At 41.7% G+C, this 25,273-nt stretch overlaps 1 protein-coding gene across 5 annotated transcripts in view; it reads left to right on the forward strand.

Moving 5' to 3' along the window:
- ubr4 (ubiquitin protein ligase E3 component n-recognin 4) overlaps positions 1-25,273 on the forward strand; it is a 258,399-nt gene that overhangs the window by 204,070 nt on the left and 29,056 nt on the right. For all 5 annotated transcript variants that reach the window (XM_062965592.1, XM_062965588.1, XM_062965591.1 and 2 more), the window contains 6 exons: positions 72-245; positions 2,543-2,664; positions 8,154-8,351; positions 10,880-10,960; positions 20,358-20,445; positions 21,858-21,985. In XM_062965592.1, the coding sequence (XP_062821662.1) occupies positions 72-245; positions 2,543-2,664; positions 8,154-8,351; positions 10,880-10,960; positions 20,358-20,445; positions 21,858-21,985 (791 nt within the window). The remainder of the gene's footprint in view (positions 1-71; positions 246-2,542; positions 2,665-8,153; positions 8,352-10,879; positions 10,961-20,357; positions 20,446-21,857; positions 21,986-25,273) is intronic.

A 25,273-nucleotide genomic window follows, 5' to 3' on the forward strand; every position in this document is an offset into this window, starting at 1 on the left:
CCCTCCTTGCTCCGTCACAAGTGTCACAAGTGTGCCCCAGTTGAGACCCTCCTCCTCTGTTGTCCTCGCAGGGCTGCTCTCCTCCTTCGTGGAGGTGGAGTCCATCAAGCGGCACTTCAAGAGCCGGCTGGTGGGAACTGTTCTGAACGGCTACCTCTGCCTCCGGAAGCTGGTGGTCCAGCGGACAAAACTGATCGACGAGACCCAGGACATGCTGCTCGAGATGCTGGAGGACATGACCACAGGTAGGAGGCCTCCTGGGCCTGGCTGCTTTCCTAGGGGACTTGTTTTGACCAGGGATGGTCACTGCCCAGGCCTTTCCGATGCAGCTTTGGAAGAAGCGGGTCCTTATAAGCTGGGGGAAACTGAGGTTGGGTCTTGTTTTCTATTAGTATTATTACTCAGATAATAATACTCATAATAATAGTAATAGAGATAATAATAATAATAATAGATTATTTATTTATTTACAGCATTTATATTCCACCCTTCTTTCTCACCCCGAAGGGGACTCAGGGCGGATCACATTACACATATAGGCAAACATTCAATACCTTTTAACATAGAACAAAGACAAACAAACATAGGCTCCAAGCGGGCCTCGAACTCATGACCTCCTAGTCAGAGTGATTCATTGCAGTGATTCATTGCAGCTGCTCTCCAGCCTGCACCACAGCCCGAGCCCAGATACTGTAATATTGTAATATGCCCAGATATTTATAGGCCTGTGGCTGGTGGCACTTTATTGTTTGGCCATTAGGCATATTTATGCCCTCATTTCAATGATTTTTCCCTTCTTCAATGCCACGGTCGAACATTTGTCCAAACCAAACTCCATGCTGATATCAGTGCTAAAAATTCGGACAGTGTTAGTCAGAGACTGGATTTCAGTTTCCGTTTTCCCATACAGCTTCAGGTCATCCATGTACATCAGAGGCGAAATTTTGTGAGAATTCTTAGATGTTTGATAGCCGAGGTTTGTTTTTTGTAAGATTGTTGACAGAGGGATCATGGCAATAATGAAAAGCAGAGGGGACAATGAGTCTCCCTGGAAGATTATTATTATTATTATTATTATTATTATTATTATTATTATTGTATGACACAGCAAACAAGATAGACATGCTGGATTTCGTATCACAAAATCACAAGTCGAACACTTCCCAAGTGTCTAGGACTTTGTGATGTATTATTATTATTATTATTATTATTATTATTATTATTGTATGACACAGCAAACAAGATAGACATGCTGGATTTCGTATCAAAAAATCACAAGTCGAACACTTCCCAAGTGTCTAGGACTTTGTGATGTATTATTATTATTATTATTATTATTATTATTATTATTATTATTATTGTATGACACAGCAAACAAGATAGATATGCTGGATTTCGTTTCACAAAATCACAATTCGAACACTTCCCAAGTGTCTAGGACTGTGTGATTTATTATTATTATTATTATTATTATTATTATTATTATTATTATTATTGTATGACACAGCAAACAAGATAGACATTATGGATTTCGTATCACAAAACCACAAATCGAACACTTCCCAAGTGTCTAGGACTTTGTGATGTATTATTATTATTATTATTATTATTATTATTATTATTATTGTATGACACAGCAAACAAGATAGACATGCTGGATTTCGTATCACAAAATCACAAGTCGAACACTTCCCAAGTGTCTAGGACTTTGTGATGTATTATTATTATTATTATTATTATTATTGTATGACACAGCAAACAAGATAGACATTATGGATTTCGTATCACAAAACCACAAATCGAACACTTCCCAAGTGTCTAGGACTGTGTGATGTATTATTATTATTATTATTATTATTATTGTATGACACAGCAAACAAGATAGATACGCTGGATTTCGTTTCACAAAATCACAAGTCGAACACTTCCCAAGTGTCTAGGACTGTGTGATGTATTATTATTATTATTATTATTATTATTATTATTATTATTATTATTGTATGACACAGCAAACAAGATAGACATGCTGGATTTCGTTTCACAAAATCCCAAGTCGAACACTTCCCAAGTGTCTAGGACTTTGTGATGTATTATTATTATTATTATTATTATTATTATTATTATTATTATTATTATTATTATTGTATGACACAGCAAACAAGATAGATATGCTGGATTTCGTATCACAAAATCCCAAGTCGAACACTTCCCAAGTGTCTAGGACTGTGTGATGTATCATTATTATTATTATTATTATTATTATTATTATTATTATTATTGTATGACACAGCAAACAAGATAGACATTATGGATTTCGTATCACAAAACCACAAATCAAACACTTCCCAAGTGTCTAGGACTGTGTGATGTATTATTATTATAATTATTATTTTATTATGACACAGCAAACTAGATAGATATGCTGGATTTCGTTTCACAAAATCACAAGTCGAACACTTCCCAAGTGTCTAGGACTGTGTGATGTATTATTATTATTATTATTATTATTATTATTATTATTATTATTATTCTCTCTCTCTAGGCACAGAATCGGAGACCAAGGCCTTCATGGCCGTGTGCATTGAGACGGCCAAGCGGTACAGCCTGGACGACTACCGGACGCCCGTCTTCATTTTTGAGCGGCTCTGCAGCATTATCTACCCGGTGAGGACTGCTTTGGCCGAGAAGGAGACTCCATACAGTCCCAGGCAGAGTCTGTGGAGTATAGATTAACTGGGAATGTATTGGCGTCTCCTTCTATGGGGATTTTAAAGTAGAGGCTGGATGGCCATCTGTTGGAAGGGGTCGCATGGTGTCTGAATGATAGAAAGGGATCAGACTGTATGACTTTTGCAGGCTCCGTTACAGTACGGACTGCCAGAGAATGCATTCAGGTCTCATCCTATAGAGGTTTTCAAACAGACTGGATGGACATCTGTTGGGAGGGATCGAATGGTGTCTGAATGATAGAAAGGGATCAGACTGTATGACTTTTGCAGGCTCCGTTACAGTACGGACTGCCAGAGAATGCATTCGGGTCTCATCCTATAGAGGTTTTCAAACAGACTGGATGGACATCTGTTGGGAGGGATCGAATGGTGTCTGAATGATAGAAAGGGATCAGACTGTATGACTTTTGCAGGCTCCGTTACAGTACGGACTGCCAGAGAATGCATTCGGGTCTCATCCTATAGAGGTTTTCAAACAGACTGGATGGACATCTGTTGGGAGGGATCGAATGGTGTCTGAATGATAGAAAGGGATCAGACTGTATGACTTTTGCAGGCTCCGTTACAGTACGGACTGCCAGAGAATGCATTCAGGTCTCATCCTATAGAGGTTTTCAAACAGACTGGATGGACATCTGTTGGGAGGGATCGAATGGTGTCTGAATGATAGAAAGGGATCAGACTGTATGACTTTTGCAGGCTCCGTTACAGTACGGACTGCCAGAGAATGCATTCGGGTCTCATCCTATAGAGGTTTTCAAACAGACTGGATGGACATCTGTTGGGAGGGATCGAATGGTGTCTGAATGATAGAAAGGGATCAGACTGTATGACTTTTGCAGGCTCCGTTACAGTACGGACTGCCAGAGAATGCATTCGGGTCTCATCCTATAGAGGTTTTCAAACAGACTGGATGGACATCTGTTGGGAGGGATCGAATGGTGTCTGAATGATAGAAAGGGATCAGACTGTATGACTTTTGCAGGCTCCGTTACAGTACGGACTGCCAGAGAATGCATTCAGGTCTCATCCTATAGAGGTTTTCAAACAGACTGGATGGACATCTGTTGGGAGGGATCGAATGGTGTCTGAATGATAGAAAGGGATCAGACTGTATGACTTTTGCAGGCTCCGTTACAGTACGGACTGCCAGAGAATGCATTCGGGTCTCATCCTATAGAGGTTTTCAAACAGACTGGATGGACATCTGTTGGGAGGGATCGAATGGTGTCTGAATGATAGAAAGGGATCAGACTGTATGACTTTTGCAGGCTCCGTTACAGTACGGACTGCCAGAGAATGCATTCGGGTCTCATCCTATAGAGGTTTTCAAACAGACTGGATGGACATCTGTCGAGAGGGATCGAATGGTGTCTGAATGATAGAAAGGGCTCAGACTATATGACTTTTGCAGGCTCTGTTGCAATCGCATTGGAATACAGACTGCCAGAGAATGCATTGGAATCTCCTACTATGGAGGTTTTCAGAGGCTGGATGGACATCTGTTGGAAGGGGTCGCATGGTGTCTGAATGATAGAAAGGGATCAGACTGTATGACTTTTGCAGGCTCCGTTACAGTACGGACTGCCAGAGAATGCATTCAGGTCTCATCCTATAGAGGTTTTCAAACAGACTGGATGGACATCTGTTGGGAGGGATCGAATGGTGTCTGAATGATAGAAAGGGATCAGACTGTATGACTTTTGCAGGCTCCGTTACAGTACGGACTGCCAGAGAATGCATTCGGGTCTCATCCTATAGAGGTTTTCAAACAGACTGGATGGACATCTGTTGGGAGGGATCGAATGGTGTCTGAATGATAGAAAGGGATCAGACTGTATGACTTTTGCAGGCTCCGTTACAGTACGGACTGCCAGAGAATGCATTCGGGTCTCATCCTATAGAGGTTTTCAAACAGACTGGATGGACATCTGTCGAGAGGGATCGAATGGTGTCTGAATGATAGAAAGGGATCAGACTATATGACTTTTGCAGGCTCTGTTGCAATCGCATTGGAATACAGACTGCCAGAGAATGCATTGGAATCTCCTACTATGGAGGTTTTCAGAGGCTGGATGGACATCTGTTGGAAGGGGTCGGATGGTGTCTGAATGATAGAAAGGGCTCAGACTATATGACTTTTGCAGGCTCTGTTGTAATCGCATTGGAATACAGACTGCCAGAGAATGCATTGGAATCTCCTATGGAGGTTTTCAGAGGCTGGATGGACATCTGTCTGGAAGGATCGAATGGTGTCTGAATGATAGAAAGGGGTCAGACTATATGACTTCTGCGGGCTCTGTTGCAATCATATAGATTGCCGGGGAATGCATTGGAGTCTCATCCTATGGAGGTTTTCAGAAGCTGGATGGATATCTGTCGGGAGGGATCGAATGGTGTCTGAATGATAGAAAGGGCTCAGACTATATGACTTTTGCAGGCTCTGTTGTAATCGCATTGGAATACAGACTGCCAGAGAATGCATTGGAATCTCCTACTATGGAGGTTTTCATAGGCTGGATGGCCATCTGTTGGAAGGGGTCGAATGGTGTCTGAATGATAGAAAGGGATCAGACTATATGACTTTTGCAGGCTCTGTTGTAATCGCATTGGAATACAGACTGCCAGAGAATGCATTGGAATCTCCTACTATGGAGGTTTTCATAGGCTGGATGGCCATCTGTTGGAAGGGGTCGGATGGTGTCTGAATGATAGAAAGGGATCAGACTATATGACTTTTGCAGGCTCTGTTGCAATCGCATTGGAATACAGACTGCCAGAGAATGCATTGGAATCTCCTATGGAGGTTTTCAGAGGCTGGATGGACATCTGTCTGGAAGGATCGAATGGTGTCTGAATGATAGAAAGGGCTCAGACTATATGACTTTTGCAGGCTCTGTTGTAATCGCATTGGAATACAGACTGCCAGAGAATGCATTGGAATCTCCTATGGAGGTTTTCAGAGGCTGGATGGACATCTGTTGGAAGGGGTCGGATGGTGTCTGAATGATAGAAAGGGATCAGACTATATGACTTTTGCAGGCTCCGTTGCAATCACATTGGAATATAGATTGCCAGGGAATGCATTAGAATCTCCTTCTATGGAGGTTTTCAGAGGCTGGATGGACATCTGTCGGGAGGGATCGAATGGTGTCTGAATGATAGAAAGGGCTCAGACTATATGACTTTTGCAGGCTCTGTTGTAATCGCATTGGAATACAGACTGCCAGAGAATGCATTGGAATCTCCTATGGAGGTTTTCATAGGCTGGATGGACATCTGTCGGGAGGGATCGAATGGTGTCTGAATGATAGAAAGGGCTCAGACTATATGACTTTTGCAGGCTCTGTTGTAATCGCATTGGAATACAGACTGCCAGAGAATGCATTGGAATCTCCTACTATGGAGGTTTTCATAGGCTGGATGGACATCTGTCGGGAGGGATCGAATGGTGTCTGAATGATAGAAAGGGATCAGACTATATGACTTTTGCAGGCTCTGTTGTAATCGCATTGGAATACAGACTGCCAGAGAATGCATTGGAATCTCCTATGGAGGTTTTCATAGGCTGGATGGACATCTGTCGGGAGGGATCGAATGGTGTCTGAATGATAGAAAGGGATCAGACTATATGACTTTTGCAGGCTCTGTTGCAATCGCATTGGAATACAGACTGCCAGAGAATGCATTGGAATCTCCTATGGAGGTTTTCATAGGCTGGATGGACATCTGTCGGGAGGGATCGAATGGTGTCTGAATGATAGAAAGGGATCAGACTATATGACTTTTGCAGGCTCTGTTGTAATCGCATTGGAATACAGACTGCCAGAGAATGCATTGGAATCTCCTATGGAGGTTTTCATAGGCTGGATGGACATCTGTCGGGAGGGATCGAATGGTGTCTGAATGATAGAAAGGGATCAGACTATATGACTTTTGCAGGCTCTGTTGCAATCGCATTGGAATACAGACTGCCAGAGAATGCATTGGAATCTCCTATGGAGGTTTTCAGAGGCTGGATGGACATCTGTCTGGAAGGATCGAATGGTGTCTGAATGATAGAAAGGGCTCAGACTATATGACTTTTGCAGGCTCTGTTGTAATCGCATTGGAATACAGACTGCCAGAGAATGCATTGGAATCTCCTATGGAGGTTTTCATAGGCTGGATGGACATCTGTCGGGAGGGATCGAATGGTGTCTGAATGATAGAAAGGGATCAGACTATATGACTTTTGCAGGCTCTGTTGTAATCGCATTGGAATACAGACTGCCAGAGAATGCATTGGAATCTCCTACTATGGAGGTTTTCATAGGCTGGATGGACATCTGTCGGGAGGGATCGAATGGTGTCTGAATGATAGAAAGGGATCAGACTATATGACTTTTGCAGGCTCTGTTGTAATCGCATTGGAATACAGACTGCCAGAGAATGCATTGGAATCTCCTGTGGAGGTTTTCATATCCTGGATGGACATCTGTCGGGAGGGATCGAATGGTGTCTGAATGATAGAAAGGGATCAGACTATATGACTTTTGCAGGCTCTGTTGTAATCGCATTGGAATACAGACTGCCAGAGAATGCATTGGAATCTCCTATGGAGGTTTTCAGAGGCTGGATGGCCATCTGTTGGGAGGGATCGGATGGTGTCTGAATGATAGAAAGGGCTCAGACTATATGACTTTTGCAGGCTCTGTTGTAATCGCATTGGAATACAGACTGCCAGAGAATGCATTGGAATCTCCTATGGAGGTTTTCAGAAGCTGGATGGACACCTGTCGGGAAGGATCGAATGGTGTCTGAATGATAGAAAGAGCTCAGACTATATGACTTCTGCTGGCTCTGTTGCAATCATATAGATTGCCGGGGAATGCATTGGAGTCTCATCCTATGGAGGTTTTCAGAAGCTGGATGGACACCTGTCGGGAAGGATCGAATGGTGTCTGAATGATAGAAAGAGCTCAGACTATATGACTTCTGCTGACTCTGTTGCAATCATATAGATTGCCGGGGAATGCATTGGAGTCTCATCCTATGGAGGTTTTCAGAAGCTGGATGGACACCTGTCGGGAAGGATCGAATGGTGTCTGAATGATAGAAAGAGCTCAGACTATATGACTTCTGCTGGCTCTGTTGCAATCATATAGATTGTCAGGGAATGCATTGGAGTCTCATCCTATGGAGGTTTTCAGAAGCTGGATGGATATCTGTCTGGAAGGATCGAATGGTATCTGATTGATAGTAAAAAGTTGGTCTAGATGACCTTCTTTAGTGGAACTTCTTGGGAGTCTCCTTTCGTTATTTTGAAGCGGAGATTGGGTGGCCATCTTGTCGGGAGGGATCGTACGGTGTCTATACGGTCGAAAGAAGGGGGTCAGACTAAATGACCCTTGGGGCTCTTGATCCCTTTCCGTTGCCTTTCAGGAGGAGAACGAGGTGACGGAGTTCTTTGTGACGCTGGAGAAGGACCCGCAGCAGGAGGACTTTCTCCAGGGCCGCATGCCCGGGAACCCCTACAGCAGCAACGAGCCCGGGATCGGGCCCCTCATGCGAGACATCAAGAACAAGATCTGCCAGGACTGCGACCTGGTGGCCCTGCTGGAGGACGACAGCGGCATGGAGGTCAGTATTATCATCATCGGTATTATTATTATTTTATTGTATGACACGGCAAACAAGACAGATATGCTGGATTTCATATCACAAAATCACAAGTCGAACAGCAGAGAAAAAACCAGTACAAGAAAACCGCACTACAAACTAGAGCCGAGAGCTGGCACAACAAAACATTGCATGACAAAATTGAAGGAAAAGCTGATAAGGAGAAGACCTGGCTCTGACAAGACATCAGGACAAAGGCAATTCAGGCCAAGATCGAAAAATCAGATGATGACCCAAAATGCAGACTCTGCAAGGAAACCGACGAAACCATGGATCATATCCTCAGCTGCTGTAAGAAAATCGCACAGACAGACTACAAACAGAGGCACAACTATGTGGCCCAAATGATTCATTGGAACTTATGCCTCAAGTCCCACCTCCCAGCAGCAAAGAACTGGTGGGATCACAAACCAGCAAAGGTCATGGAAAATGAACACGCAAAGATACTGTGGGACTTCCGAATCCAGACTGACAAAGTTCTGGAACACAACACACCAGACATCACAGTTGTGGAAAAGAAAAAGGTTTGGATCATTGATGTTGCCATCCCAGGTGACAGTCGCATTGAGGAAAAACAACAGGAAAAACTCAGCCGCTATCAGGACCTCAAGACTGAACTGCAAAGACTCTGGCAGAAACCAGTGCAGGTGGTCCCGGTGGTGATGGGCACACTGGGTGCCGTGCCAAAAGATCTCAGCCGGCATTCGGAAACAATAGACATTGACAAAATCACGATCTGCCAGCTGCAAAAGGCCACCCTGCTGGGATCTGCATCATCCGAAAATACATCACACAGTCCTAGACACTTGGGAAGTGTTCGACTTGTGATTTTGTGATACGAAATCCAGCATATCTATCTTGTTTGCTGTGTCATAAAATAATATTAATAATAATAATAATAATAATAATAATACATCACACAGTCCTAGACACTTGACTTGTGATTTCGTGATACGAAATCCAGCATATCTATCTTGTTTGCTGTGTCATAATAATAATAATAATAATAATAATAATAATAATAATAATAATAATAATAATAATAATAATATATCACACAGTCCTAGACACTTGGGAAGTGTTCGACTTGTGATTTTGTGACACGAAATCCAGCATATCTATCTTGTTTGCTGTGTCATAATAATAATAATAATAATAATAATAATAATAATAATAATAATAATAATAATAATAATAATATATCACACAGTCCTAAACACTTGGGAAGTGTTCGACTTGTGATTTTGTGACACGAAATCCAGCATGTCTATCTTGTTTGCTGTGTCATAATAATAATAATAATAATAATAATAATAATAATAATAATAATGATAATAAATCACACAGTCCTAGACACTTGGGAAGTGTTCGACTTGTGATTTTGTGATATGAACTCCAACATATCTATCTTGTTTGCTGTGTCATAATAATAATAATAATAATAATAAATCACATAGTCCTAGACACTTGGGAAGTGTTTGACTTGTGATTTTGTGACACGAAATCCAGCATATCTATCTTGTTTGCTGTGTCATAATAATAATAATAATAATAATGATAATAAATCACACAGTCCTAGACACTTGGGAAGTGTTCGACTTGTGATTTTGTGATATGAACTCCAACATATCTATCTTGTTTGCTGTGTCATAATAATAATAATAATAATAATAATAATAATAATAATAATGATGATGCATCACACAGTCCTAGACACTTTTGTGATACGAAATCCAGCATGTCTATCTTGTTTGCTGTGTCATACAATAATAATAATAATAATAATAATAATAATAATAATAATAATAATAATAATACATCACACAGTCCTAGACACTTGGGAAGTGTTCGACTTGTGATTTTGTGATACGAAATCCAGCATATCTATCTTGTTTGCTGTGTCATAATAATAATAATAATAATAATAATAATAATAATAATAATAATAATAATAATAATAATAATACACCACACAGTCCTAGACACTTGGGAAGTGTTCGACTTGTGATTTTGTGATACTTTTGTGATTTTGTGATTTTGAGAGCTGTTCGACAGTGGAACTCTCTCCCCGGGGCCGTGGTGGAGGCTCCTTCCTTGGAGGCTTTTAAGCAGAGGCTGGATGGCCATCTGTCGGGGGTGCTTTGAATGCGATTTCCTGCTTCTTAGCAGGGGGTTGGACTGGATGGCCCATGTGGTCTCTTCCAACTCTACTATTCTATGATTCTATGATACGAAATCCAGCATATTTATCTTGTTTACTGTGTCATACAATAATAATAATAATACAATATAGCCATTCCGTTGTAATTTTCCAGTGCCTGCAAGCCATTGCAGTGTCCCTTTTCCCTTGACATGTTACGAGAGGCTTGCCCTTTTGGCCCTTCTCTCCCAAACAAGCGAGTACGCCTTGAGCTCTTGTTTTGAGCGGCTTTGCCTCGCTGCTCGCACGGCACTCACTCACTCTCCCCGCCTTTGTCCCCTTGTTCCAGCTCCTGGTAAACAACAAGATCATCAGCCTCGACCTCCCCGTGGCCGAAGTCTACAAGAAGGTCTGGTGCCCCACCAACGAGGTAAGAGGGCAGCGGCGGTGGTGACGACGGCTATGACGATTTCCCTGGCGCCCGACTGGCCATGGTGAGCGCTTTCCGCCCCGTCGCCTCCCAATGCCGGCGTCATGGGACGCCCACGTCAGGCGGGATCCCCTTTGCCGGCCTCCCGAGGCCTCGCCGTTGGTTCGGGCTGCCTTTTCAAAGCCAGTTGCGTGTCATCTCTCCTCGTCATGGGCTTGCTTGACCTCACTGACGTTTCAGACGCGATCCCAGAGGACAAAGACACAGAGGGTTTAATTTGACACGAAAAGGGTCTTTTAAGGAAGCTTAAAATATGTGTTGTCGAAGGCTTTGACGGCCGGGATCACAGGGTTGTTGTATGTATTCCGAGCTGTGTGGCCATGTCCCAGAAGCATTCTCTCCTGATGTTTCGCCCACATCTATGGCAGGCATCTCCAGAGGTATATTTTATTGTATTAATTTTTAGTGTTTTTTATTATTTTTTATTGGGTTGCTAGGAGACCAAGTGGGGAGAGATTAGTCCTCTAACTGGCAGCAATTGGATAAAACCAATTATTCCTTTCCCTCTAATTAGGACTTTTCTTTTCTTTTTGTTGTATCAACCTAGAGGCGTGAATGATGGGTTGTGTTGTCAAATTTCGAGGTTGGGGGACCTGTAGTTTTGTTGTTTTGTGGGTCGCTGTGATGCCATCACTCATTTATATATATAGACAATATATTATATATTGGCACGTAGAGCCCCCCATGACCCACTCTACAGCCTGGCACTATACCTCACAACCTCAGAGGATGCCTGCCATAGATGTGGGCGAAACGTCAGGAGAGAATGCTTCTGGAACATGGCCAGACAGCCGAGAAAACACACAACAACTAGGCTGGCCATACTTTCTTTATTCATTGTGTCAGAAGCAAATTGAGAATACAGTTATAATGTACTTTAAAAAACACAACCAAAGTTTAAAACTTGGCATTGTGTTAAATTTCCTTTGAGCAGAAGCTGGTGTTGCCGTGAGGTCCTCCGTTGTGCATGTGGCAGGGCTCAGGTTGCATTGTAGTCAGTGGTCTGTGGTTTGCTCTTCTCCAACAACAACAACAACAACAACAAAACTTAATTTATATACCACTCTATCTCCCATAGGGACTCAGTGCGGTTTACACATGGTAAACATTCAGTACCAACATACACCGTACAACACCCATAATAAAACAACAGCTTAAACATAATAAAAATTTAAAACCATGTGTACTCCAGGTATGTGTTCTTCTTGCATATTGTGGACTCCACTTTGCAGCCCCATTTCTTAAGCTTGGCTCTGCATCTCGTGCTTCCAGAGTGTAGTCTATTCAGCACTTTCCCAGTCACCCTGTCTTCTGTGTGCCCAGGATAGAGTTTCTCATCTGGTCCCAGCCACTGATTCTGGGTTTTAGCCTGCCACTTTTGGACTCTCGCTTGGTTGTGATCCCCAGGTTGTGCCAGTCAGCTTTTGTATGATACTAGCTGTGCCCTGCCACGTGTTGCTGTGGCGTTGTCTGGTGGTGTTGGTGAGAAATTGTTGAGGTAGTGGTGGTATTGAATGTCTGTTGTATGGTTGCCTTTATTTTCAGTATGCACACTGAAGTGGATTATATGGCAGTGTGGACTCAAGAGAATCCAGTTCAAAGCAGATAATATAAGATTATAAATGAGTTATATAGCTGTGTGGAAGGGCCTTGAGTCTACACTGCCATATAATCCAGTTAAAATCTGATAATCTGTGGAAGATGCCAAAGTGAGGCCTAACTGTGGCTGAGTAGGTTGCTAGGAGACCAAGTGGGCGGAGCTTAGTCTTCAAACTGGCAGCAATTGGATAAAAACTATTATTCCTCTCCCGGTAATGAGGACTTTATTTTTCTTTTCTTTTTGTTGTATCAACCTAGAGCCGCGAATGATGGGTTGTGTTGTCAAATTTCGAGGTTGGGGGCCTGTAGTTTTGTTGTTTTGTCCGCTGCCCTGATGCCATCACTCTTTTATATATATAGATTATTTCTAGCACCCACCTTTTGCTTGATAGTCAATCAGTGCTTTTTGCAAGTCAGAGCACGGTCCAGAGAGACTCCCCAGGTGTGTTGTTGTGCTGTAATGCTCTGGTGGGATTCCTTCCCAGGTCATCCCCAGAGCTCGAGATGCTTATTTATTTACAGTATTTATTTACAGTATGTATATTCTGCCCTTCTTTCTCACCCCGAAGGGGACTCAGGGCGGATTACAACGAACACATATATGGCAAACATTCAGTGCCAACAGACAAACAACATACATTAGACAGACTCAGAGGCATTTTTAACATTTTTCCAGCTTCATGATTCCGGCCACAGGGGGAGCTGTTGCTTCACCGTCCAGTAGTGGCTGTACTTCCTCATTCCTTTCTTCGTGTTTTGCTGGCCGTTTTATGGTGTTGTAAATTAGCCTCCCCGCATAAAGCGTCCCTAAATTTCCCTAATTGACAGATGCAACTGTCTTTCAGGGCTGCATAGGTCAACAGCAAGCCGGGGCTATTAATGGTCGGAGGCTTAACCCGACCTGGGCTTCGAACTCATGACCTCTTGGTCAGCAGTGATTTATGGCAGATGGTTACTAGCCAGCGCCATATAGATTTCTATATATATGGTCTTACCTTTTATGTGTTTTTAATGTAATTTTTTATCCTCTATTGTTGTTTTAATTGATATATTGCATTACTGTTTTATCTGTTTTATATTATGATTGTATTATGTTGCTTATATTTTGTCCTTATGTTGTTTGGGCCTCTGCCCCATGTAAGCCGCCCCGAGTCCCCACGGGGAGATGGTGGCGGGGTATATATAAAGTTTCATTATTATTATTATTAGTATTATTATTATTATTATATACTCTTGACGTAGCCTAGAATCGCCTTGGCCTTTTTAGCGGCCGCATCACACTCTTGACTCCCATTCATCTTGGGACCTAGTAAGGCTCAGAAATGATTCGCAGCTCACCCCGGGCCCCGCATTGGTTCCCCGTGTCTCTCGTTTCTTCAACCCGCTTTGTCTTCCCCTCGTCACCCCCCACGGCGCTGGTGGTGTGCTGCTTCGGAGCCTCCTTTGAACCGACTGGGGTCCCGAGGGCTTCCCCGCACCCCCCCTGACGCTAAGCGCCGCTGATGCCACGTTGAGGGCTTATCCGTGGACGGCGGCATCTTGACAGCCCCTCTCTTCTCCTCCTTCTCCTTCTCCCAAAGCGGGGATTTCCCCCCCAGCCCTCCATTCTTCTCCGCTCTGCGTCCGGGCCTTTCAAGCCGCGATTAGAACAGAAACTTTGGGGAGAAGCGGGCCAAGCGGCACCTCTCCCCGCAGAGAAAGCGGCCTCTTTCCGCTGAGCCGCTCTCCTAATTCCCTGTTTTGGGTTTAAAAGCTTATTAAGCTGCCACTCTTCCTCTCCCGCTTTCTTCCCGCCGGTGGGAGATTTGCCTCCTTCTCCCTCTTTAAAATGCCAATCTCTCGCATGCATTTCTCCGTCTCTGAAATGATCATAGAGCCGGCCTAGCCCTTCGCGAGGTTCGGAAATATTCGGGAGGAAACGCCGAATGCAGGGAACGCGGAGGGTGTAGCGTATCTGGATCTCAGGAGGGCCTTCCTTCCTTCGACAAGGGTCTCTTCCAACCCTATTATTATTATTATTATTATTATTATTATTATTATTATTATTATTATTATTATTATTTTATTATGACACAGCAAACAAGATAGATACGCTGAATTTTGTATCACAAAATCCCAAGTCGAACACTTCCCAAGTGTCTTGGCCTGAATTGCCTTTGTCCTGATGTCTTGCTCCTGGGCTGCAAGGATCAGGCCTTCTGTCTCCTTCTTCAGGGTCCCATTCGTGAGCCAGAGCCAGGTCTTCTCCTTCTCAGCTTTTCCTTCAATTTTGTCAAGGAACTTTCCATGCAATGTTCTGTTGTGCCAGCTGTCAGCTCTAGTTTGTAGTGCGGTTTTCTTGTACTGGTTTTTTGTTATTATTATTTTATTATGACACAGCAAACAAGATAGACATGCTGGATTTCATATCACAAACTCACAAGTCGAGCACTTTCCAAGTGTCTAGGACTGTGTGATGTATTTTCGGATGATGCGTGCAGATCCCAGCAGGGTGGCCTTTTGCAGTTGGCAGATCGTAATTTTGTCAATGTCTATTGTTTCCGAATGCCGGCTGAGATCTTTTGGCATGGCACCCAGTGTGCCCATCACCACCGGGACCACCTGCTCTGGTTTCTGCCAGAGTCTTTGCAGTTCCATCTTGAGGTCCTGAGAGCGGCTGAGTTTTTCCTGTTGTTTTTCGTCAATGCGACTGTCACCTGGGATGGCGACATCAATGATCCCAACCTTTTTCTTTTCCACAACTGTGATGTCTGGTGTGTTGTGTTCCAGAACTTTGTCAGTCTGGATTCGGAAGTCCCACAGTATCTTTGCGTGCTCATTTTCCAATACTTTTGCAGGTTTGTGATCCCACCAGTTCTTTGCTGCTGGGAGGTGGTACCTGAGGCATAAGTTCCAATGAATCCTTTGGGCCATGTAGTTGTGCCTCTGTTTGTAGTCTGTCTGTGCGATTTTCTTACAGCAGCTGAAGATGTGATCCATGGTTTTGTCGGTTTCCTATTATTATTATTATTATTATTATTATTATTATTATTATTAACATTGAGGCTGGGAGGCCATCTGTCAAAGGCAGAAGAGGGTTGGGCTAGAACGCGTGACAACGCGTGGCCGGGCACAGCTAGTATATTATATTATTAGCATAGCACAATATTAGTATTATATATTACTACTAGCTGTGCCCGGCCACGCGTTGCTATGGCGAAGTCTGGTGGTCTGGGAAATAAAGTATTGAGGAATTGGTGGTAGTTAAGGTCAAGGGTAAAGGTTTTCCCCTGACAGAGCATAGCCTTCTAACTGGCAGTAATTGGATAAAAACAATTCTTCCTCTCCCTCTAATTAGGACTTTTATTTTTCTTTTCTTTTTGTTGTATGAACGTAGAGGCATGGATGAGGGGTTGTGCTGCCAAGTTTAGTGTTTCTGGGATGTGTAGTTTTGTTGTTTAGTCCTAGGCCGAAATTTCATTACCCTTTTATATGTATAGATACTAGCTGTACCCAGCCACGTGTTGCTGTGGCGAAGTCTGGTGGTATGGGAAATAAAGTATTGAGGAATTCGTGGTAGTTAAGGTAAAACGTAAAGGTTTTCCCCTGGCATTAAGTCCATTATAAATGGGTTATATAGCTGTTTGGAAGGGCCTTGAGTCTACACTGCCATATAATCCAGTTAAAATCTGATAATCTGTGGAAGAGGCCTAAGTGAGGCCTAACTCGGCCTGTCCCCTGGGCTGAGTGGCTTGCTAGGAGACCAAGTGGGCAGAGATTAGTCCTCTAACTGGCAGCAATTGGATAAAAACAATTATTCCTTTCCCTCTAATTAGGACTTTATTTTTCTTTTCTTTTTGTTGTATCAACCTGGAGGCATGGATGATGGGTTGTGTTGTCAAATTTCGAGGTTGGGGGGCCTGTAGTTTTGTTGTTTTGTTGGTCGCCGTGATGCCATCACTCATTTATATATATAGAAGATTGTACTGTACTATTGTACTGCAATATTATTAGTAATGTCACCTCTGTCCACTTACATTAACCTTATTTTCTATATACTTTAAGTTATTATATTATTATATAGCACTATATTATTATACCACAATATATATAACACACTACCAGTATATTATACTATTAGTATTGTATCTCAGAGCAGAGATCATTTTTGCTGCTGTTATCATGTACAGCAATTCTATCGAATTGACGATCCAATATCCCAAGCGGAGAGAGTTGAGGTTTCCTTTCAAATACAACTTTTGACGTCCAAATACGGAAAGGCCTGTCAGGCCATCCGAAGCCTTAATCTCCCGTCCGCTTTCTCTGCGGATTCCTTTTGAACTCGGGCGACGACAAGGCGGAGAGACAGATTCATCCCTGGAGGCTTTCCTGCGGATAATACCCAAAGTTTGGCACTCGCTCCTCAGAGACGTCAAATATTTAATTCCCCGCTTCTCCAAAACGCCCCTCTATTCTCTTTCCGAATTCCTAATTTCAACCCAAAATAACACTTATTTTTTGAGGGAAACATACACGTATGCAACCTTAAGTAATGTTCCCGAACACTTGAGTCTCCTTTATAGGAAAGCTGAATTATAGTAATAAAAGCAACAATAATAATAATACTAGTTGTGGCCGGCCACGCGTTGCTGTGTCGTTGTCTGATGGTGTTGGTGAGAAATTGTTGAGGTAGTGGTGGTATTGTATGTCTGTTGTATGACTGTCTTTATGTTTAGTATGCACACTGAAGTGGATTATATGGCAATGTGGAGTCAAGATAATCCAGTTCAAAGCAGATAATATAAGATTTTAAATTTATTTATTTATTTCGTGTCAAAAGCATTGTACAACAAATACATTTCAAATAATGGGGAAAAAAAAGAAAAAAAAAAGAAATCACAAGCAACTAAATAGTTTTGGACCAAAAGCGGGCAACAGCATTGGAAGATTTTAAATGTGTGATATAGATGTGGAAGGGCCTTGAGTCTAAACCGCCATATAATCCAGTTAAAATCTGATAATCTGTGGAAGAGGCCTAAGTGAGGCCTAACTGTGCCTGTCCCCTGGGCTGAGTAGGTTGCTAGGAGACCAAGTGGGCGGAGCTTAGCCTTCAAACTGCCAGCAATTGGATAAAAACTATTGTTCCTCTCCCTGTAATTAGGACTTTATTTTTCTTTTCTTTTTGTTGTATCAACCTAGAGCCGTGAATGATGGGTTGTGTTGTCAAATTTCGAGGTTGGGGGGCCTGTAGATTTGTTGTTTTGTCCGCTGCCCTGATGCCATCACTCTTATATATATATATATAGATTTAGTGTTGGTTTGCTTACTAATATCGACCCAAAATAACACATATTTTTGGAGAGATACAACCATATGTATACATCTATATATATAAACTAGCTTTGCCCAGCCACACGTTGCTGTGGCTTATGCTTTCAGAGTGTTGTTCTTTATTTACTGTCCTGATTTTAGAGATTATATTATTACATATTATATTTATAATGTGATATTATTTGCTTAGAACTGGTTTATATGAGGCCCCGTCTACACAGCTGTATAAAATGCACACTGAAGTGGATTATATGGCAGTGTGGGGTCCAGATAATCCAGTTCAAAAAAGATAATATAAGATCATACATGGGTAATATAGCTGTGTGGACACTGCCATATACTGTAATCCAGTTAAAATCTGATCATCTGTATTTTATAGGCAGTGTGGAAGAGGCCTAAGTGAGGCCTAACTCTGCCTGTTCTCTGGGCTGAGTGGGTTGCTAGGAGACCAAGTGGGCAGAGCTTAGCTGTAGTTTTGTTGTTTTGTCCTAGGCCGAAATTTCATTACCCTTTTATATATATAGAACTGCACATCCCAGAAACACTAAACTTGGCAGCACAACCCCTCATCCATGCCTCTACGTTCATACAACAAAAAGAAAAGAAAAATAAAGTCCTAATTAGAGGGAGAGGAACAATTGTTTTTATCCAAGTGCTGCCAGTTAGAAGGCTAAGCTCCGCCCACTTGGTCTCCTAGCAACCCACTCAGCCCAGGGGACAGGCAGAGTTAGGCCTCACTTAGGCCTCTTCCACACTGCCTATAAAATACAGATTATCTGATTTTAACTGGATTATATGGCAGTGTAGACTCAAGGCCCTTCCACACAGCTATATAACCCATTTATAATGGACTTAATGTCAGGGGAAAAGCTTTACCCTTTACCTTAACTACCACCAATTCCTCAATACTTTATTTCCCATACCACCAGACTTTGCCACAGCAACGCGTGGCCGGGCACAGCTAGTCTATATGTATAAAAATATAATGTGCTGCTGGGAGGTGGTACTTGAGGCATAAGTTCCAATGGATCATTTGGACCACAGAGTTGTGCCTCTGTTTGTAGTCTGTCTGTGCGATTTTCTTACAGCAGCTGAGGAGATGATCCATGATTTCGTGGTTTCCTTGCACAGTCTGCATTTTGGATCATCAGCTGATTTTTCGATCTTGGCCTGAATTGCCTTTGTCCTGAAAACTTGCTCCTGGGCTGCAAGGATCAGGCCTTCTGTCTCCTTCTTTCTTCAGGGTCCCATTCGTGAGCCAGAGCCAGGTCTTCTCCTTATCAGCTTTTCCTTCAATTTTGTCAAGGAACTTTCCATGCAGTGTTTTGTTGTGCCAGCTGTCAGCTCTAGTTTGTAGTGCGGTTTTCTTGTACTTATTCTTTGTCTGCTGTGTTTTGAGGAGTTTCTAATTTTTGACTTCAATCAAAGCAGGTTCTTCTTATCATTATTATAAGAAGGGCGGGATATAAATGCCGCTAATTAATAAATAAATAACAAATAAATAAACTAGCATTAAACCATTGCAATACAATAGGTCTTGAATTGCAAAATTGAAAAGTGCACGGTTTTGATGGACTTCGTTGCAGTGGGAATAATATTGAGTGTTGTTGTTGTTGTTGCAGTGGGAATAATATTGAGTGTTGTTGTTGTTGTTGTTGTTATTATAAGGGCGGGATATAAATGCCGCTAATAAAAAATAAATAACAAATAAATAAACTGACATTAAAAGCATTGCAATACAATAGGTCTTGAATTGCAAAATTGAAAAGTGCACGGTTTTGATGGACTTCGTTGCAGTGGGAATAATATTGAGTGTTGTTATTATTATTATTATTATTATAAGAAGGGCGGGATATAAATGCCGCTAATAAAAAATAAATAACAAATAAATAAACTAACATTAAAAGCATTGCAATACAGTAGGTCTTGAATTGCAAAATTGAAAAGTGCATGGTTTTGATGGACTTCGTTGCAGTGGGAATAATATTGAGTGTTGTTGTTGTTGGGAATAATATTGAGTGTTGTTGTTGTTGTTGTTGTTATAAGATGGGCGGGATATAAATGCCGCTAATAAATAAATAAATTACAAATAAATAAACTAGCATTAAAAGCATTGCAATACAATAGGTCTTGAATTGCAAAATTGAAAAGTGCACGGTTTTGATGGACCTCATTACAGTGGGAATAATATTGAGTGTTTTTATTGTTGTTGTTGTTATTATGCTTATTTATGCCCCGCTTTTTCCCTCCACAAAGAGACTCAGAGTATTGAACCCGTTCTCTGGAGATCAGGGTTGGAACAGCTGCTCAGATTGGAATCCCATTGGACCCCCCATTTCCCCCAGTAACGGGACACAACGTCCTATCATCCCCAGAATATACCCGAAGTAGCCTCTCGCTTATTGTGCTTTTCCTCCCTTTGTTTCAGGGAGAGCCGATGAGGATCATCTACCGCATGCGAGGTCTGTTGGGGGACGCGACGGAGGAGTTCATCGAGTCGCTGGACTCTACAACTGGTACGGTGCTTGGTTTTCCTTCGAGGGGGGGATTCTGGGAGACATAGTCTGTTGGCCTCTTTTCACCACAGACCACACACTGTCCAGATAATCCAATCTATATATATAAAAGAGTGATGGAATCACGGCACCGGACAAAACAACAAAATTAAACACCCCACAACCTCGAAAATTGACAGCACAACCCCTCATCCACGCCTCTGGGTTGATACAACAAAAAGAAAAGAAAAATAAAGTCCTAATTAGAGGGAGAGGATCAATTGTTTTTATCCAAGTGCTGCCAGTTAGAAGGCTAAGCTCCGCCCAGGGGATAGGCAGAGTTAGGCCTCACTTAGGCCTCTTCCACACTGCCTATAAAATACAGATTATCTGATTTGAACTGGATTATATGGCAGTGTAGACTCTGCCCACTTGGTGTCCTAGCAACCCACTCAGCCCAGGGAACAGGCAAAGTTAGGCCTCACTTAGGCCTCTAAGTTAGGCCTCTTCCACACTGCCTATAAAATACAGATTGTCTGATTTGAACTGGATTATATGGCAGTGTAGACTCTGCCCACTTGGTGTCCTAGCAACCCACTCAGCCCAGGGGACAGGCAAAGTTAGGCCTCACTTAGGCCTCTAAGTTAGGCCTCTTCCACACTGCCTATAAAATACAGATTGTCTGATTTGAACTGGATTATATGGCAGTGTAGACTCTGCCCACTTGGTGTCCTAGCAACCCACTCAGCCCAGGGGACAGGCAAAGTTAGGCCTCACTTAGGCCTCTAAGTTAGGCCTCTTCCACACTGCCTATAAAATACAGATTATCTGATTTGAACTGGATTATATGGCAGTGTAGACTCTGCCCACTTGGTCTCCTAGCAACCCACTCAGCCCAGGGGACAGGCAAAGTTAGGCCTCACTTAGGCCTCTTCCACACTGCCTATAAAATACAGACACCACCAGACAACGCCACAGCAACGCATGGCCGGGCACAGTGAGTAAAGGGTAGAATCTGATGATTTATTCTTGATGCGTGAGCGATGTTCTAATATTCTGGTCTTTAGAGGTCTGGAAGTCATGCCATGTTGTATTCTGGATATTAGTTCGCAAATAGGGCAACTGCATCTCTACACGTATTCATAGATCTCTGTGTACGTTTGTGCGTACAAATCTTACATTGACCGTAGGTTCTCGTGGGAACGGCCTTCGCCATTCTCTTGGGATTCTGAATCCAATCCCAGCATCCCCACTCTCATTTTCTGAACACTCACAGTCCTTCCAGACCACAACATAGTCCCGCAAAAAGGTGGGCTCGTTGAAGAGAAGCAGGGACCCTGGAGGCAATCCCCCATCGCCTGTGTCATTTGGTGCGGTGGCTTCTTGAGGCGGCCGCCTCTCTCTCCCCCTGTCAGCCTCTCTCTTCTCCGCAGACGAGGAGGAGGACGAGGAGGAGGTCTACAAGATGGCCGGCGTCATGGCCCAGTGCGGCGGCCTGGGCTGCATGCTGAACCGCCTCTCCGGCATCAAGGACTTCAAGCAAGGACGGCACCTCCTGACGGTGAGCGAGTCCTCGTGGCCTCATCTCCCTGGGTGGTGGCATCCAGAGGAAGACCTTCTTTGATTTGTGATTTTGGGATACGAAATCCAGCATGTCTATCTTGTTTGCTGTGTCATACAATAATAATAATAATAATAATAATAATAATAATAATAATAATAATAATAATAATACATCACACAGTCCTAGACACTTGGGAAGTGTTCGACTTGTGGTTTTGTGATACGAAATCCAGCATATCTATCTTGTTTGCTGTGACATAATAAAATAATAATAATAATAATAATAATACCTGTCTCTCCATAAGGCATGAGGCAGGAGTTTGAGAGTGTGATGTCTAGTCCACCTAATAATAATAATAATAATAATAATAATAATAATAATAATAATAATAATAATAATACATCACACAGTCCTAGACACTTGGGAAGTGTTCGACTTGTGATTTTGTGATACGAAATCCAGCATATCTATCTTGTTTGCTGTGACATACAATAATAATAATAATAATAATAATAATAATAATAATAATACATCACACAGTCCTAGACACTTGGGAAGTGTTCGACTTGTGATTTTGTGATACGAAATCCAGGATATCTATCCTGTTTGCTGTGTCATACAATAATAATAATAATAATAATAATAATAATAATAATAATAATAATAATAATACATCACACCGTCCTAGACACTCGGGAAGTGTTCGACTTGTGATTTTGTGATACAAAATCCAGCATATCTATCTTGTTTGCTGTGACATACAACAACAACAACAACAATAATAATAATAATAATAATAAGCTTTAGGAAGGGGGTCAAGATGTTCTTAAGCCTCTGGGGGACCCAAGTGTCTAGTATTACTTATTTATTTATTTATTTATTTATTTCCATCGTTTCTATGCCGCCCTTCTCACCCGAAGGGACTCAGGGCGGCTCACAATCTGTCAAAATCTAATGCCGGTGTACAGTACAAAAAAACACAAGCAATTAAAACGATCAATTTAGTATATCCAATAAATACATTTAAAACAGTACAATAAAAATACTTAAACCATTCGTCCACAAAAACCTTGCACGTAAACCTTAATCTGGACCGAGTTAAAGCCAACATAATTCATTCATTAAACGCTTGTTCACAAACAGAATACAAACATCCAAATCCTTCAATCAGGAGAACAAAATAGATCAAACCATGATAAAACAACAATCAATAAAATGCTACATTTCAGTTAAAACCATAACCTCCTCCCGCATGTATCCCTCCTCCCTCCCGATAAGAAAATCCCCAAATCCTGCCATGGCTCAATTAAAGGCCATGTTAAATAAGAACGTCTTGACCCCCTTCCTAAAGCTTATTATTATTATTATTATTATTATTATTATTATTATTATTGTATGTCACAGCAAACAAGATAGATATGCTGGATTTCATATCACAAAATCACAAGTCGAACACTTCCCGAGTGTCTAGGACTGTGTGATGTATTATTATTATTATTTTCATTATTATTATTATTGTATGACACAGCAAACAAGATAGATATGCTAGATTTCGTATCACAAAATCACAAGTCAAACACTTCCCAAGTGTCTAGGACTGTGTGATATATTATTATCATTATTATTATTATTATTATTATTATTATTGTATGACACAGCAAACAAGATAGACATGCTGGATTTCGTATCACAAAATCACAAGTCGAACACTTCCCGAGTGTCTAGGACTGTGTGATGTATTATTATCATTATTATTATTATTATTATTATTATTATTGTATGACACAGCAAACAAGATAGACATGCTGGATTTCGTATCACAAAATCACAAGTCGAACACTTCCCGAGTGTCTAGGACTGTGTGATGTATTATTATCATTATTATTATTATTATTATTATTATTATTATTATTATTATTATTATTGTATGACACAGCAAACAAGATAGACATGCTGGATTTCGTATCACAAAATCACAAGTCGAACACTTCCCGAGTGTCTAGGACTGTGTGATGTATTATTATCATTATTATTATTATTATTATTATTATTATTATTATTATTATTGCAAAGGCTGGATGGCCATCTCTTGGGGGTGCTTTGATTGTGCCTTTCCTGCATGAAGGCAGAAGGGATTTGGACTAATGGCCCTTGAGATCTCTTCCAACTCTTCTTCTTATTATTATTATTATTATTACCGGGCTGTGTAGCCATCTGTTGGGAGTGTTTTGATTGTGCCTTTCTTCTATGGCAGAATAAAGGGTGTTGGACTGGATGGTCCCTAGGCTTGCTCCTATTATTATTATTATTATTATTATTATTATTATTATTATTATTATTATTATTGCAAAGTCTGGATGTCCATCTGTTGGGGGTACTTTGATTGTGCCTTTCCTGCATGGCAGAATAAAGGGGGTTGGATGGCCCCTGGGGTTGCTCCTATTATTATTATTATTATTATTATTATTGTATGACACAGCAAACAAAATAGATATGCTGGATTTCATATCAATAGACATTGACAAGATCACGATCTGCCAACTGCAAAAGGCCACCCTGCTGGGATCTGGGCGCATCATCTGAAAATATATCACACAGTCCTAGACACTTGGGAAGTGTTCGACTTGTGATTTTGTGATATGAAATCCAGCATCATTATTATTATTATTATTATTATTATTATTATTATTATTATTAATTAATTTTTTATTTGATTTTGTGGTTGTTAGCAGCCTTGAGTCCCCCGTGGGGAGAAAAACAGGATATAAATAAAGCTAATGCTAATAATTGTATAACAAAAATGCAGGAAGGGACTTGAGGTCAGGTTGAGATTTATTACTATCAACACAACGACGTTGTATGGCACAGCAAACAAGATAGATATGCTGGATTTCGTTTCGCAAAACCACAAGTCGAACACTTCCCAAGTGTCTAGGACTGTGTGATGTATTTTCTGATGATGTGTGCAGATCCCAGTAGGGTGGCCTTTTGCAGTTGGCAGATCGTAATTTTGTCAATGTCTATTATTTCCAAATGCCGGCTGAGATCTTTTGGCACAGCACCCAGTGTGCCCATCACCACCGGGACCACCTGCACTGGTTTCTGCCAGAGTCTTTGAAGTTCAATCTTGAGGTCCTGAGAGCGGCTGAGTTTTTCCTGTTGTTTTTCTTCAATGCGACTGTCACCTGGGATGGCGACATCCATGATCCAAACCTTGTTCTTTTCCACAACTGTGATGTCTGGTGTGTTGTGTTCCAGAACTTTGTCAGTCTGGATTCGGAAGTC

This window comes from Anolis carolinensis, unplaced genomic scaffold, assembly GCF_035594765.1.
Source record: "Anolis carolinensis isolate JA03-04 unplaced genomic scaffold, rAnoCar3.1.pri scaffold_15, whole genome shotgun sequence".
NCBI lineage: Eukaryota > Metazoa > Chordata > Lepidosauria > Squamata > Dactyloidae > Anolis > Anolis carolinensis.